Source organism: Seriola dumerili, unplaced genomic scaffold (assembly GCF_002260705.1).
Source record: "Seriola dumerili isolate Sdu_G_001 unplaced genomic scaffold, Sdu_1.0 BDQW01001690.1, whole genome shotgun sequence".
In the NCBI taxonomy this organism is placed as follows: Eukaryota; Metazoa; Chordata; class Actinopteri; order Carangiformes; family Carangidae; genus Seriola; species Seriola dumerili.
Genome location: NW_019175945.1, coordinates 652028 through 670232, shown reverse-complemented (window position 1 = coordinate 670232; position 18205 = coordinate 652028). Strand labels below are relative to the sequence as shown.

The window sequence follows — 18205 nt, the reverse complement described above, 5'->3', positions numbered from 1 at the left end:
AATTTAAGGCTAAATACTGTATGTAACCATGATGGTTTAAGATAGCTGTTACTACATGTGCAGCTAAAAGTGAAACTGCACTGTTGCACGGTATGTTGTCTATTGAAACCTGAATCAGGAGGCAATGGTTGGTATACTTGTTGGTATGTGGTTAACAGGGTAAGTGGAGAGAAAGAGTGAGGGGAAAGCGAGCACGAGGAGGGTGACATGCTGAGTGGTGCAGTGGTGGCTGCTGGTGGAGTTCTGACTGATTCAAAGTGGCATGTTGTTTTTTCTTCAAGTTCTCAGGCCTCTGCTGCTATTCAGCCATGTGCCCATCACAACCTCCTGCATCACCCAGGCATCATCCCCACACAGACACCCTAACCACTGACAGCCGCAGAGGAAAAACAAAGAAAAACATGTCACATCAGGGTGTCATGAGGCAGGGACCGTGTTTCCCTTTCTTTCTTTGTGATTCTTTGTCTCTGCTGTAGATTTAGTGGAAAAGTCCCACATTGATTCTTTTCTCTCTCTGTATGATTGTAAACAAGTTCATTTTCTGTCTGTTCCTCCTGAGGGTGTCTGAAGCTGTTGGCTTTGTTCCTTAGTAGGTATCAAAGTAAAGAATGTAAATCTTTTGTTATTTAAAAAGAGACCCACACATCTATTTATATAATAAATAATGCCATCTCATCTTGTTAAATGTTACTCTGGATGTGTTGGATGTGATTGGTTGTCGGTAACCAGCTCTTTGAGACAAGGGATTCAGGCTTTAGCAGGGCCCGGTGGCTCAAAGAGAACTCAAGCATGTTGAACTCCATCATCCAGGCCCCAGGCTGAATCAGATGTCAAGTCAGACGATCACATCGAATGATTCGAACATTTTTCTGTTCTCTTTATTGACTCATCTCTCAAACACACACTTCAAGATCTCACATTCCCACATCTTACATTCCCAAGCTTTCACAGTAAATAAGTTTAATAATGAAATAACATTCATATAATTACAAATTGTACAATAAATCATTTACATGAATATAGTGGCTTGATCCACTTTGCAAAATATCACAGCATCCTCCCATTTTTATTAGAATTACATAAACATTTATTACATAGACATAGATAAATCTGTTTTTGGTGTTAATGTTGTAAAATACGTAAGTAATATTAACAAATCCAAAACAGTTCAGACACTTCACATCTTTTGGACTCATACAAAATAAAAAAAAATTAAATAGTAAATTCAAGCAAGCAAACAAAATAAAATGACAATTCATAAAGCTACAGTTTTTCAGTCTAAGTTAACTAAGAACCAATATTGGAGGCAAGTCTGTGAAAGATGTGTCTACAAAACACAAACCAAACAATGTTTTTGCATATTTTAGCCCCTTTAGCCCATAATGTCATAATCACTGCCATCCATCTGTATTGATCATGATCATAACCCCTTTGGTCTACAGACACATTATTATTGTTAACTTGCAGCAAGTCTCAGATGTCAGAGTTTAATACAAGCACATAAATGCACCACCACAGTTTATAACTGATTTGTAAGTCTTGGTAAAATGAATGGAAACTAATGGCTGCCTGGAAGGGCTGAATGCACACTAAAGACTTAAAAGAAAAAAAAAACAAACAAACAAAAAAAACAAAAACATCACCCTTCAGAGAATGGTCACCACAGTTAAGATGATTTGCAGATTAAAAAAAATGCAATAACACGAGACCCTTTCAGTTTAACACTCACTCTGGTGTCTGCACGTATTTAAAACCAGACAGCTTGAAGGACTCAAAGAAAAAAGAAAAAAATTAACTCTTTCCATTTATCAACATAAAACGATCCCTTTAATACCATCCGTCTAATATGTCCACAACTGCTCAAGATCTACCAGTGGATAATTCATCTCCACATATACAAGTTGTTTTTTCTGTTCTCATCCTGTGATTGTGTCTCTGCAGACATTAAAGAACGCATTGGAAAATAGGCTGTGAAAACAAGTTTAGCTTTTAGCTTTTAGCTTTCACCTTTAAACATACAAGAAAGGAAAAACAAATTCCTTCACTGTTGTATACTGAAAACAACATCATAAATCCAAATGGCCAGATGATGGTCACATGTGCCTGCAGAAACTGTGGCTTGGCTTAGAACCTGTCGTACAGGCAACACACACACACACACACACACACACACACACACACACACACACACACACACACACACACACACAAAGTGGAGCAAGCTAACAAAGTGCAACAGTATTACTACCTAACCATATTCCTGTGTACCCAACTTAGATGTTAAAAACATGCTGTTACATGCAAACACAGTGCTGTCAACAGATGCTACAAACAGGAGCAGTTATCCCTGTGCTCCTCCAGTGGCTCATTGTCCTCCTTACATGGCATCTCTGACCATCACTCTCTGTCCCACTGACAAGTCTGTTGACAAATAGATCTACTGTCTGAGCTCTAAAACCAGCATCCAGTGTAGGCTGACCCCTGAGCACCTCAACACCCAAAGTGCATAGATATATACTTGAAATTCTGTGGATGAAATAAGCCACCAGTCTTAAAAACACATGAACAAACACATGCACACAAAAAATAAAGAAACAGCCACAAGTTACATGGATTAAAGCATTTTTGATGCAGCATCAGTCGGAGACATTCTTGTCTTACAAAAGACTTCCTAAAACAACGCCCCAGTTGGAAAGTATTTCTCTGGTGGTCTGATTTTAGTATTACCTGCCCTGGTCAGTGATTTTGATGGCATGGAGTGTTTCATTTTTCATCCCACGCCAATAATAATTACAGCCACATTTACCTACTGTCCTCCTGTAGTTGAACTCCAGAGTGACATACTTTTAAATTGGACCTTGTTTTTCTGTGGGAAGATTTTCTTCTCTTCTCCTGCTTCCTCCCAGCTCAGTGTGAAATTCAGCTTTTGTGTGAAAATAGAGGAGGCTGAAAATGTTTTTTCCAATCTGACAGAAACAAGTTGATACCGACACACAGGCCTATTAGGGAACCACAATGAAAAGGAAAATCAGTTAAAGCCATCAGGCCATTCATCAAATGGGCTGTTGTAATGTCTCCTACAGGTAAGTACCAGTATCCTTATTTGGCCGGTGCAACCTGCTGTCACTGATATTATATCCTATGCCCCTAGTATTTAACATAACGACCTCACATACAGTCCCATGTACTGGGAGACAAACTTCAGGTAAAAGTACAAACACCAGATTAGAGCTACACTCCAAGTCCTAAATGTGAATGGTTACACCACTGTCCTGTAGAATGTCCAACTCTGTCACAGACCACATAAAGTTTGAACTCCTGTCCAGAACAATGAGTTAAATGAACAGGGACCACAGGGAATATCTTACCCCCCCCATCTCCCTCGTAATATTAATCCCATCCAACTGGGGCTTTAGCACATTTAGTTGACTGATTCACACTCTCGACACAACTTCAGTAGTGTGTTTTTTTTTTTTTTTACCTCAGTTCCCACACATCTGACCTCTTTCCTGAATGAAGGAATACATTTGTAAACCATTTTTCCTTTGTAAGCAGTCATACAGTCAGTGGCATCAGTTCCTAAGGTTCCCTAAGACATGTCCAATCTTAACCAAATACAGTAATCCCTTTAAACCATCCAGTGCCAGAGTCTGGTTTCGTCCTCTCTTGTCAACCGAGCATTGCGTTTGTACAAGATTATAATGCATCTGCACAACTTGCAGGGAGCTGCAGGTTTAGCTGTTGCCTCTGTGGAGCCCAGCAGGGAATGTGGGATGAACAGGGAGGGAGGGTTGGCAGCAGCCTACAACACAAAAATGACAGACTTATTGTGCTGGCAATGTCTTAAAAAGGTAAAACAGACAGGGTTCAGTTAGTTGCATTCGGCCTTTTGTTGAAGTCTGAGGCTGTGAAAAAGACCCAGACTAACAATGTGCTATTCAGTGTCTGACTCTTGTCTGCTCGCCCTGCTTGTCACATATATGTGTAGTTTTTTAAAAAGGGCTCAGTGCTTTCCTAAAACTGCCGGTCAACATCACTCTAACAGGAGGAAATACTGTATTTGTTTGGGACTATTTTCAGCTGTGGATTGATCCACATTTGGTGCTGCAGTGGGTAGCTCCAGGAGCATGACATCCACCTTCACCTGCCTAATATCATTCCCCTTGTGCCCCCAAAACAGCTCTGACCCGTTGAGGCAGGAACTCCACTAGACCTCTGAAGGTGTCCTGCGGTGTCAGGCAGCAAGACGTTAGCATCAGATCCTGTATTGTGATGCCGTTTTTATACCAAAATGAGTATGTAAAAGCAGGTTTCTTTAAGTTATAATGTGCAACTTTTCCACCTTAAAATGTCTAAAAATGACTAGACCTATGTTTTGTTTTGTTGAGTTGTGTTCTTACATTAACCCAAATGTTTCCTGCAAATTCTCAAACCAGAAAAATCTGTGATCATGGCAACTTTTATCTAGTTTTAAGCCACATACACTTTTTCCACCTTGGTGGTTTTCAGCTCTATATTTGAAGCAGATGAAGGATTTTAGTCGACGGACGTCTGGATCTGAAGTTATCAGAGAAACAAGCTGATTTTTAAAGTGAAGCTGCTTTCTGGGTGTTTCTACTGGTTTGAATCCCCTGGTGTGTTTGTTGTGGAGAGGAGGACACCTCTGTGGATGATTCAGCTGCTGGTAAAAACCTGCTGAACGTCTGCTTCATAAGTTATCAGAGAAACAATCAGAACAAAGGTTAGCATCAATCTCAGCTCCAGCTCTTCCCTGAGTCTCTGTCCTCCGTACAGCGTCGCTCAAACACTGACTTTAAATGTCAAACTGCTTCATTCAGTGTTTTTAATGGTTAGAATCACCAGGTCTGTTTGATTTCCTGACCCACTGACACTGAAGGAATCCAAACAGGGAAGAGCCTATGGTAATAGAACTCCCATGATCCTACACTATTTCATGACATCACCCAATGTCGCCTTTTGTTACTGTTTTGATTGAGAGACCCCTAGAGGCAGAACTTACAGACTGTGCATTTAAATGTGGGTAAAACCGCAAAAAAAGGCATTTGACTCCTTTCACACTGCCAGACGGGTGTGTCTTTCTGTTCGGACTAAGAGGAGAGACACATCACTCCAGGGAGCATGAGCACACACACGTGCGCGCACACACGCACGCTGTATATTATTGTATTATATACTTGCAAGTACGATCATTCTTCACAGGCAACTGACAATAAATACAGAAATTCCAGGCTTGTCTTTTAAAAACGACAGTGTTGCTGGTAACAACGCCGCTGTCTTTAACATGAACGTGCTCGGAGCTGGAGTTAACTGAGTCGGTTGATAACTAGCTTTGTGATAAGGTTATCCAGATTGGCTGGTGTTAGGTTTACTGAAGCCAGATAACAAAAAGATATTCTGGGTTTGTTGAACTTGCTTTGTGGGACAGGCCTCCAGTTACTAAATAAGAATGAACAGAATCTAAATTAGGGCTCGTTTTTGACCCTGGATTTCTAAAGCTTTTGCTAGAAGCAACTGCAAATGACTGCTATTAATATTATTATTATTATTATTATTATTATTATTATGCGCTTTATTGGGTATGAATGTGATAAAATCTGTTGCATAAGAGAAGATGTGTAAAGTCATAATGTGAGAACTGTATATATATATTATATAAACCAGACATTTAATACCTAATCTGTTCCTCCAGTATTAAATACTAAACTCTAAATGCTCCCACAGCTCAACCCAGCAACCCAGCAGATAAGCGACAGCTCTGTGGTGCACAGCGGTCTGCAAAGTTAAATATTTGGCAGTTGTGGAATCATTGTGTCACTGGGAGTTTTGGGGAGTGCCGGTTGAGGATGTCACATTTTATATTGTGCAGTGTCATCACGCCCCGTCCTGCCGAGTAGCAGTGTGGAAACATCACCTTGGGCACCCGACAAGACATTCAGCAACACACTCACCCTTCAGTGTAATGCATCAGTCTGAGTCCGCTTCATCCAACCCTCCCCCCACCCCTCCATCTCTCCTCATAACTGCTGGCAAAACTGCCAGTGGCCTCTGCTTCACAGTTCAGTCTGTCCCAAAGATCAGATCCACCGAACACTGAGGAGACTGAGACACGGGTCATCAGGTCAGAGGAGCCGACCAGTCTAAACCAAGAGTGTGTTTATTTACTCGCCTCCACAGGTTTGGTTTTATCTTTGGGAGGACATTTTTTGTCGGGTGCCAAATTAAATAGATGTGTATGTGTCTGTTTTCTCCTCATTATGCACATTTGTATACAATAGGGATGTCACAAGAACTGATACTTCAAAATCAGGTCAATGCCAAAATTCTGAAAATGTGACAGTACTTGTTCTTCTGCAGTACAGTAGGTATCGAAGGTGCTGTAGATGTCGTCGGTACTGGAGATGTGATTTTTCCAGCACTGACGAGAGCAGTATAATAACACTGCAAGTGTTCTAGTCTGACATCAAACTCTGAGAGAAGGAGGCAGGTACAGTAAACTATAACAACAACAACACGTGGAATGACAGGAGCAAGTAAAGGTGCAGCAACAGGTCAGCAAAAAAAAAAAAAATACACACCATCACTGGTGTATGGAGATATTTTGTATTTGACGAAGATCATCAGGTACAAGTTGTAGACAATGAAAAGCCAGCGAAGAAACGATGCCACAGGAGGAAACGCCTCAAACTTCTGTGAGCAGCTCAGAGACAGACATCAGATCTGTTCACTGAGTTCAGGCTGAGAGAGTTTCAGTTGTTCTCTTCACATCAACATGTCGTCAACACGTTCATGTCCTGAAACGTTACCGTTGTTGTTTGTGAACTGTGACAGCTGACATCGCTTGTAACGACACTCCACCCACAACGTGGGCTAACGTTAGCTTGTTTAGGCTAACGTAGCGACGGTTTATAACACAAGCTTGGTGCTCAGAACATTAGCAGCTACAGCCATCACTGTTCAGTCTGTTTAAATGAAACACTGACTTTTAAATGAATGTTCTCACACCATGGGTCTGTCACCATGTTAGTCAGTTTAAACTGCTGCATGCACACTGGCTACATCAAGGTGTGTGTGCGTGTGTGCGTGCATACACACGTGCATACATACATACATACGTACGTACATGCATGTGTGTTATCGCACTGTGTGTGCACCATCCTCTGCTGTTTCGAATTTGGTATTGACAATCGTGGTATTTCACTGGTCTTGTTACCGACTAGTATACACATCTCTCTGCAAAAAATTTAGTTTATAAAATATGTGTTTGTGATTGTAATATAACTCGCCTGAAACGAGACTTGTATCATGATCTTTCTCTGATTTTAAACTAATATTTCACATTTTTTTAACTCGATATAAATCTGATAAAGACGTCTGAGCAATGATCCCAAGCCAAAAACACCTAATCCCTGAAATATATAATATAGGGCCTGATGTAATAATAATATAATATCACTGTTTTCAATGCTGTGATCTTTGAAACATTTAAACTATAAATATTTACTATTTCAGATTCACCACTGCTCATCAGCTACTCCACTGCTGTCGGGTTGCAGCTGGTCAATTATTCATGACACAGTTTGAAGTTGAGGGTTGCCAGATCATATTCAAGGATCCCCCATACACCAATATTCTGCTCTTTATCATATTAACCAACATTTCGTAGAAAACAACATCACATCACAGCAGCCAGCCTCTGCTGGTCATGGGCTTGTGTTTCGTTGGTTGATGTTTTCTGGACAAAACTAACATCAGTTGATATTACATTTATATTTCAGGGATTAGGTGTTTTCATCTTGGGATCATTGCACAGACATGTCGTTTTATTAAACACCTTTATCACTGTAGGCAAAAATGCTTACCCAAGCGAGTTGAGACATCAGGTCCATTTTAAATATGTGCTGTTAAAGTCTCCCTCTCCCTTTCCATGAGTGGATCATGAACAGTTGTTATGACATGAGTCATTAAGACATGGACATTATTTCCCCTCACTGAGCATTTTATTAGGAACACCTGTACACCTGCTTATTGATGCAATTATCCAATCAGCCAATCATGTGGCAGCAGTGCAGTGCATACAATCCTGCAGATAAAGGTCAGGAACTTCAGTTCATGTTCACATCAAACATCAGAAACAGGGAAAAAATGTGACTCAGTGACTTTGAATGTGGCGTGAATGTTGGTGTCAGACGGGCTGGTTCAAGTATTTCTGAAACTGCTGATCTACTGGGATTTTAACACACAACAGTCTCTAAAGTTTTTACTCAGAATGGTTTGAATCACTGAATCACTTAATCCTTCCATGGAAAGTACAGAAAGTCTTAAAGCTGCAATAATAGATTTTTTTGGCAGCTTGGAGGCAAGTGAGCAACGCTAAAACAACATCTGATGGAGCTGTTATGGCAAAATGACTCCAGACAAAAAGAACATTTGGAGTCGTCTTAAGTGCTGTTCATTGAGATATTAAGTTATTAATGCAACAGGACTGTATATAACACTCAATTTGTTTTTATGCTGTTACATTCTTTCCCCCCTGCTGGTGATATGCCAAATGTGTCATGATTTGTATGTTTCCTTTTACTCAGGTGAACCTGGTCTGGGCTGATTGGTGGGAGGAACTCTATAAAGCGTCGGCAGTTATCCCAGCTCAGACTCTCTCTCTCTGCCAGCCACTGCTGCGGTAGCTAGGTCCAGGGCTTTGTTTTCATGTTTTTTTTTTTGCTTTGACTGATGGGTCCGGTAGTCCTATTTTCATGGTGTTATTTCTGTTAGGTTAGAGCTGTTGTTTTGTTTTTAACGTTAGAGGGAAGACACCAGATCCTATGACCCTTTGTGGGATGGTCTGGTGGCTTTCTTTCTTTTGCTGTTGTTGTTGTGTTGTGTTGGTGATTATGATCATTCTATCCTATTTGTTTGGGAAAATAAATGGTGTCTTTTTCATTGCAACAGTCTGGCTCTGTTGGTTATGTTAGGACTTCATTTTTGGTTAAAAACCTTATGGGGTCGTGACATATGCCTCCATAAAAGAAGAAGAGGTTTTGAGGGCTGGGATGACGCATGCATTTTATATGGGCACATCATTTTTGATAACCACCAATATTTTTAACTTTTTTTTTCAGAGATTTAATCGCTGACATCAAACACTGCAATATTCTTTTCATGAAACTTTCCCAACATATGCTCTCAGCTGTCTTTAAACAAAGGCCAAAGCATGTTTATTAGTATGTTCAGAATGGAATTTACCTTTTTCATATGAGCTTGTCCGCAGGAAGGTAAGCTCCTCCGGTGTGCAGTGACTCAATATAGGCCAAGGCACTCTGCATGGAGGTCAGACAGTAGCCCTCCTCTCCTATCAAATAGCTGAAACAGAGGAGTGAGTGTTAGCTGATAACAAGAGACAACAGAACATTATATCATATGTACAGTAATGTATATTAATGTAATCCATACTCCCTCTGTGACATGATTTTTTTCCCCCTCTGGTTCATTTCAGAACTTTTTTTTTTTCTAAAGGACCAGTGTGTAGGATTTAGTGGTATCTAGCAGTGAAGTTACAGACTACAATCAACTGATTACCCCTCCCCTCACCCCTGCCTTCCCAAGTGTGCAGTACAACTTACAGTGGCCTTCAGGTACTGTAAAAATGTGAAAGGTCCCCTTAGAGCCAGTGTTTGGTTTGTCCATTCTGGGCTACTGTAGAAATATTGCAGTGCAACATGGTGGGCTCCATAGAAGAGGACCCACTCCCTATGTAGATATGAAGGGCTCATTCTGAGCTAATGAAAACATTTCAACTCTTAGTTTCAGGTGATATCACACTGATAAAAACATATTTATGAAATGATTTTCCATTTCCGCCAATAGATCATCCTAAATCCCACGCACTGGTCCTTTAAGATGATTTTTTTGATTTATATTTTTTTAGTTAGGTCAAGTAGGTAAAGGGTAAACGACCCTGGGTTAGGAAGTCCTCTTTTGGTTGTGCTTATTTCTTTGTTGAGTAGTACCTGTTGGCCCTTTGTTCTCCTTAGAAGCCTCTGTTAATATTTATCTGAAACATTCAATCATCACAATAAATAACTCTGCTAAACCAAATCCACCTGGTAATTATGTTGCTCCACTTTCCTCTAACACAGGTCCCTGAATCAAAACAAAGTTTTGCATATTTTTTGTGAGAAATTTCAGTATTTTATTTTCTCTGCTTTTCTCACTGGTTTTAAGTGGATGAGTCTCAATTGGAAAACCATATTGTCACACACTTCCATGCATCTCAGGGTTTAGCAACATTTGAATCAGAGACTGAAGACAGTCGATGGGTTCTTTCGTTACTTTCTTTCATCAAATCTGATCAAACCAGACCCACACAGTCTTATTGAAACAGATACGGTGAGCTTCTGAAGTGTTGTTTCCCCCAAAGTTATAGAGGATAAGAGCAAGTTTCCAGGGCTTTAACACTACGTTCAGTTTGCTATTCTTCATGTTAACACACCATTGTTAGGAATGAATGCAGGATGTTTGCTAAAGGAATATTCTGCATAAAATAATCAGAGGTTTAAGCAGTTTGTTTAAACGGTGGACTGTGTTTTAGTGAACAGGTAAAGGAGCTGATAAATCAGTGCTCTGCATTGGAATGAGAAGGGAACTGTTATAATGCAGAGTGAGAGAGAACTGCACTGATAGGAAGAGTTTGAGAGTGACAATTTGCAGTAGACAACACTTTAACCATGGTAACCGCACGTCTTATTGCTTAGAAGAAAAAAAAAAAACTGTACGATGCAAATGTGAGTAAGATTTCACTGACCAATACTTAACTGAAGTAACAGAAAGTTTTGTTTGTAGGTCAAAACTAAAACTAATGACCCAACTCTACTAATAATTAAATGAATATACATTTTTATCAAAAGACTAGAACAGAAAAAGACTAACACTAAATCAATTCATGTCAAAAATGTCATGTCAATGTTTGCGGCTCCACTTGGATCTAGCGTACATTTCACTGCTGACCTCAGAAGCAGAGAAAACAAAAGGTGCTTTTATTTGAAACGCAGTTAGCAAAGACATGAACAAAAAATCAAAGTAAAATGAAATGAAAACCATTAGAGCTCTACAGGTTTAGTGTCTTTTTCTATCATGTCACTCCTGTCTTACCTTAATGTTTTTTTAGGCCTCATACATTGACTGGCTTGTTTGTGAGCTATAGTCAGACATAAAATCTGTCAGCTGACTAAACCACTCACCAATCATTCCACCCTCCACCTCTCCTTTCACTTGAAGCCTTCCAACCCACTGAGCTACTTAAATGTCAACTGGGACTTTATTTGTGTTTTTATAGAGAAGAAAAAACCAAATCCCAAATATCCTGGCATTCCTCAACCACTGCCAAACTGACCATTTTTACAACCCACTGTTTTACAGCCGTTAGTTGATCTTTTGGGTGTGGTCTGAATTCACACGCAATGATACTCAATGTGATGTAGTATCTCAACTCAAGACCACCAGCCCTCCCCAGCTGTCCTACTTCGCTGCTACCTTGGTATTTGATACAACACTATTTTAAGAGTGTGTGAACCTGTCAGCCCGTCATATGATCATCTGATTAAAAACTGGATACTGGACTGTCAATAGTATTGCAGCTGTGATGTCTTACTATATAGAGATTATCAAGGTTCCCACTCTTTCCTAGAGATAATTTTCCAGGACTTTTTCAGTAATGAAAAATGACAGACAGGAGCATATTGCTGTATGGCATGATTCCTATCTGTGAAAGTCTGATTTTAAATAAGTGTATACTTATCTATGAAATCATCTCTTGCATGCTTCATGAATTATGAAATTATGACAAATTGATTGCAAGAACTTTGTCACATAACAAATCAGCAGAGATAGTGACTGAGCCAAACCGCAGCGGGATAGGACACCAACGCAGTAGTGTTACACGTCACACCGCTGATTCCAAATGCCGCCAGGCTAACTAAAATCACACATGGGGACGAGGTTATCCCGGCTTGTTTGGTTCAGTGTAAACAAGCAAAGACAACATAACAAGGGGTCTTCATAAAGGAACTCTGTATCTCTGTATAAAAGGGGCTACTGATGACCAGCACAATACATTCCAGGTTCAAACTTCCAAATATAGATCTGCCCTGAAAAGCTGTAATCAACCAAAGCAGTCACTGTGATAATAACTGAAGCTGGCAGAGATTCCATCAGGTTTGAGGCCATTTGCAAAATTTCTTCCTTGACACAGGGAGGGGCTTCATGAAAGTGGACATTCCTTCAAAATTGTTACTCACATCTACTCAGACAAATTTTCATCTATTTGGTGAAAACAAAAGGAGACGTTCATTCACCATCTTTTTCCATCTTGATGACTCACCCTTCATGAATGAACTCCTCCAGAGCAGCGCATTCAGACACCAGCTGAGGACACTGGCACCGCAGAGCCACAAAGGACAGGATGGGCAGCAGGTCATCTGCACCGCTGTCAGACAACAGAGAGAAGAGGGCGGTGAGACTGAGTAAAAGAGGAAAACACAAGTAAATAAATAGAGCATAAGGGAAAATAAGAGAGTGACATTTACAGAGTCTGATGGCATGTGCTCCCCAGGGGACTGAATGGAAACTAAATCAAATGTAGCTCTTAATGGGATGCGTGTTCGGGGATGGGAGTGATAAAGCTTTTTTTCTCTCCCCGAGATCTGTAGGGAGGACAAATTGCAGCCTGGGAGATGATGACAGCCTGATAGCATTCTCCCTGTGTGCAGACAGTGACCATTTGTTTATCAGGACTCACACGCAGGGCTAACTGCTTGCTTGCTAGTTTGCGTGAGAAGGTAGGTTGCTGGCCCTGGACTGACCCGGCCGCATGCAACTGGATACTTTCCTTCTGCAGGTTGTGGAAGGTGTGGACAGGCTCATGTAACCACTGAGAGTTGGACCTCACACACACACACAGACAAACCCTGAATTATAATCTTCTGAGTTCACTACTGTAAACACACACATTGCTCCTCTCACACGAAAACTGGTGTCTCTGCATTCCAAGGACACAATATACTCTCCCCACATGCTTAAATACTGATTTCAGTGAGAAGATTAGGCAACATTAACAGTTTGCATGCATTCTGATTTAGTGGAGGATCAAAATAAAAAAGGAAAAAAAAACAGCAGATATGTGCAGAGGGTAAAATAATTCCTAATTAAACAGGATACAGAGGGAAAACTGTGGCCAATATAGCTGCACAATAGAAGAGAAAAAAGAAAGGGATATGGACAGAAGCACACAGGAGAACAAGTGAACTCCCAGTTGGTTAAAGACAAAGCAGTGATGAAAACTGCTGCTCGATGAATAGAAGAGGGCAGCGAGGACAATGAAGTGTGTTTGTGAGATTGTAAATTAGAACCTGAAGTGTAAGGGTGTGGCAGCAAACAGGCAGAAACTCTGAAAAGTAAATATGCAATATTTAAAAAAAAAAAAAACAATACAAATATACAACATAATCATTCCTGCTGAAATATGAGCTTGTCTTGCAGCAAAACATCTTGTTTAGCTATAAATCCACCATCTGAGCCGGGCCTTGATCAAAAACACTTTGTATGAGTCAGAGTCAGAGTGACATGCAGAAAGCCAACCTGTAGTTAGATGGACTAAGAAAAGCAGTCACATATGGGCCTGTGCTGAGCCGCAGTGAAGACTGACAAAATGTGAACACTAGCAGATTGGACACAGGAAACTTCACAATCCAACTTTACCCTCTTTGAGGAGCATAGAATTAAATTTAGAAGCTAAATTTTAAGTTCAGTTCTGAATTAAAGTTTTATTGAATTAAAGCTGCCAGTGGTTACTGGCTCGAACATGACATTGTAAAATTAAAATGGATCTGTGATGAGCTCGTAATGCCAGAGTTTGCCTTTGAGAAACAGTTGTGCCTTTGAAATGCTGGCTTTGATTCATAGATTTCTTTTATTTTGGCAAAGCTGCAATGAATTTCACCACAGATTATATCCTGAGATGGCTGACATGATTGCATTCTTGGTCTGTAAACTTAACAAGAAAAAATAAATAATTGTTTCAGACGCCTTATGTGGTTTGGCCATGTTTAGCTCATGTATCAAAACAAACTCCATCAGTGCGTTACAGTTGAACATACTGGGAGGACACAAAAATCCTTCATCGTCACTACATTTCTGGACAAAAAGAAGTGCTGTGCCCGGTCAACTCTTCTACTCCGCCGTCCCTGATCACTTCACAAACACTCCCAATACAAGCAGACAGATATGGAGCAAGTGGAACTAGTCTCAGCCATTCTCAAAAAACATTAAGTAGTCCAACACACGAAAAAAAAGGGACGAGATATAAGATAATTCTTTGGAAAAGAAACAAGACTTGGTGCATGATTTTTTTTTCTTTGTGCAGGTATAGGCACATAAAACCCCTTTAACTGTGGGTGACATATCTGATGAGTTTCATGTTGGCTTATTTTAAGCCCTATTAAAAAGTGACTAACCTTAAGACTGGCTCTCAAAACAACCCAGTAAATGCTCCTATTCTAAGACTTAAGTTCCCCACCCACCTTTAGAAAAAAAACTTTGGCCCTCAGTTTGTTTACTAGTGTGTTCACACAGAGTCTCAGTTTCTGCTTGTACAATAATGATGCCAACTGTCAGTCCACTAACTTACAAATGAGGGTTAAGCCAGGCAGTGATGAGGTTGATCATAATGACTAATTCACTGCCGTCTCTGACGTGGTACAGAGGATACCGTGAAGCCACAATCAGGAGATACATAAAACTTCCTCTGCATTCATTTATTTTTCAGTGTTTTGCTCAAACTTTGTCAACACAGAACAATTTAAGTTCATAGTGGACTGTATGTGCTCCATTATATGTGTTTTGACCCACTGAGCCTTTGTCTGATTCTCTGTGCATCATCATGGATTCCACAAACCTCCATCGCATTTCATCTTCTCTCCGTTGTTGTGACCTGGGTCTGTTCCAAACCCAGACAGGACGACCTACTTTTAGACCTGGCCAGGAAGAGGCACTCTGTAGGGGGCAATAGACCTAGGACAGCCCATGCTGTGCCAGGCATAGCTGAGCACTGATGAGACCTGACAGGGCAGCTACCAAGGCAGGGAGCCCTTAAATGATGTTTGGGTACTTTCACTGGACTTTGGGATAGTCTCTTCCTGCCTATAATAAGCATGTAGTAAATGAAGAGAGGGCTCTTATTTCTATATTATAAGTTTGAATAGGTCGAATCTGGAGGCATTCAACCAAAAACAAAAAAAATACACACAAACTTAATAGACTTACACTGTTCTGCACATTTTCTTTCTTGTTTATACCAAAACCCTAACGAGTTGGCACTTTCAGTTTCAGTAATAGTTCAGTGATACTCACATGGCAGCTGTTTTGGGTGCAGAGTCCACCTCATGAAGACACCTGTAATCCTCAGCACAGGCACAGATCACACGTAATGTCCTAACTGGAACAAAACATAGCAGAAGCAACATGTATAATCGTCCATGTTGGACCAAATTGACAATATACAGATACAGACAGAGAGCACTGATGGTCTGTGACTAAGGAATGTAGCAGAATGTCTCGCCATAATCAAAAACATAACTACAAAATTAACTGGCTCCACATGACAAGGATTAATCAGGATCGTTAGAGGTAATTTAGCAAATTAAAAATCAGATTTGGGCTGTTATGGATGAGTTGCACGCCCACACCAACCAATGTTCCATTTTTGGCAATAAACGACATAAACATCAGTCAGAGGTTCATGTAATGGATGCACTGGATGTGATGGCTAACATTTTTTTAAATGTTGTATATAAAGCAGCTAAAACCTCCATGAGAGCCACAGCAGAGAAAAGAACACAACAGAAACCCAGATTTAATCAATTAATTCGTCTGTTTTTTTGATTATAGATCAGGTCTAGGTTCAACATTAATACTGTGAAAGTATCAAAGCCTGAGTCCACAGAGAAATGCACACAGCCTGTATTCAGAAACTGAGCCTTAAAACCAGCCGTCAGAACTTCAGTAACTTTGTGATGTCACAACAAAGCAGTCACCGCTCTCAGCCATGTCCTAAGCCCCGCCCACCTGGACCCACCATCCAACCTTGCAGGATTTGGTTTCTCTGAGTGTTTATCATCCTTGCAAATTTCCCCAGTGTGACTAATCAAGGAATATCTTATCTTATCTCTCTTACCTGAAATCTGCTAAATTTTTATTGGATCAGTCAGAAAACAGACCTGTTGTTACTAGAGCTCCAGAGAGAAGCCTGAGAGAGGAGATGCAAAACTACATCGAGATGGTTTTTGGTTCTTAAAACCACAAATATATCTTCTTATGGATCAACACTTCAAATAAAACACAGGAGAAGAGGAAACTATAGAGCTTTAACAATCAAAGGAAAAGAACATCTTAGTGTTAACTTTCAATCATTAAAAATGTATCGTGTAAGTATACCTCTATGCTGGCTGCTTTATATTCAGTTGAACAAAGGCTATCTGTATATGATTGCACATGTCTTTTGAAGGTAAAGGGGAAGCTCTTATTGTGAAGGGGTCAGAAATTGAGGGTTGTTCTCCAGAGTTTTTTGAACATGGCCGTCACCCATGGTTGTCGATGAACTTTAGAAGTGTGTCATTTTGTTGTTTAACAGTGGTTGCAGAGGATGGTTAGCAACTAGGGAAACCATACGAAATTTAAAAGAATGAGAGAGTTACAGAACTTGAGAAAAGTGGAAAAGCGCTTGCCATGGCTTTAGAGCTGTCGAGAAGAGCAAGAGAAACTGCAACAGAAATACAGGTAGATGATCTGAATGAGGACACTGCTATGAATTCTTTGCTTGTGAAACTTGATGACTTAACTAGACTCAAAGAAGAAAGAGACCAAACTTATGCAGCTTACTCCAGTGAGACAGTAGTGTATCCATGATGGACTATAACTGATTTTGAATACTCACGAAAGCACAAATTCAAGATGGAACTTCCCAATGGAGTTATAGCATTTAAACTACTAGATATTGCTTACTTGGACAAGATAAGGCCGACCGTTAGCTCTGACAGCATGTACATATTTGACTTTTGAGTCGATGAAATCAGCACTGAAGAGGATTTTTGGAGGAAAGTTGTCCGCTCCAACAGTGGGAATTAATCAGGGCACCGCAAAGGTGAAGGAGGGCAAACCATGGTCCCAAAATGATCAACAGAGACACCACAGCCTGGCACCAACCCCCTGGATAGATACGGCTGCAGATCAAAATGTGCCGTTTGTTGAAGCACGTTCCACTAGGCAAAGGACTGTCCACACGGAGGTGAGCAAGTCAAACTGACTGAACCCGACATAGAGGAGTGCAACATTACTCTGTATACAAAAGAGCCGCCCACTGAAGCAGAAATCTTTGACAGAGTGTTTTGGCTCACACTGCACGACACAGACTGAGTGACGAAAGGAATGGCTGGAGAGCTACATCACTGAACTGAGCCAAAACAAGATGAAGAGTCTGAGGAAGACAGAGACACAGTCAAAGCCCTGTAGGTTTGGGGATGGAAAAGTGTCTATTCCAACAAGTTTAAGTTGAAAGTTGTCTCAGAGAGACTCCACTACTTTTGAGCAATGCAAAACTGGTACAATCTGCTGCTCATTGAGCCCATTAATGTTGCAGGCAAAACAGATTCAGTTGACATATCAAATTTAGAGAGCTTCCAGGCAGAACCCACTGCTACTGATGTTAATACCACAGACATCAGTGAGGATTGCATGGATCCATCATTAGACCTGGTCAAACAAGAAGAGATGAAGAGTTGGAGAGATAACAGTGTGTTTCGAGAAGTTCAGGATCTCCACCAGATCAGTGGTCACCCTCATTGAGACAGTCACTGGATCAGTAACCAAAGTGCTGATCCAGTGGCTAGAGGTTTTGAAGAGTTCAGTCTCTGCTGCTTACCTCCACTAAGGATCCTCCTTGGTGAAAAGTGGGGTGGTTATTAATAAACGAATAAATGTAATTCTAACAACACATCATCAGAAACTATACAGACTACAACACAAACAACCTGGAAAAATATATTGCAAATAAGATGTTGTACAACATAGTGAGTTATCTACAGAAAATGAATTTAACATTGTAAATGCTATTCAGTACTTCACTTACTATCTTCTCTAT

General features: G+C 40.4%; 1 protein-coding gene across 1 annotated transcript in view; it reads right to left on the bottom strand.

The window, feature by feature from the left end:
* Positions 1-3486: 3486 nt before the first annotated feature.
* The window catches only part of vps9d1 (VPS9 domain containing 1), a 36339-nt gene continuing 21620 nt past the window's right edge, over positions 3487-18205 (bottom strand). The window contains exons 14-17 of the mRNA XM_022768531.1: positions 15421-15505; positions 12395-12499; positions 9262-9378; positions 3487-3802 (exon numbers count right to left, since the gene is read on the bottom strand). Coding sequence (XP_022624252.1) covers positions 9267-9378; positions 12395-12499; positions 15421-15505 — 302 coding nt within the window. The 3' untranslated portion in view covers positions 3487-3802; positions 9262-9266. The remainder of the gene's footprint in view (positions 3803-9261; positions 9379-12394; positions 12500-15420; positions 15506-18205) is intronic.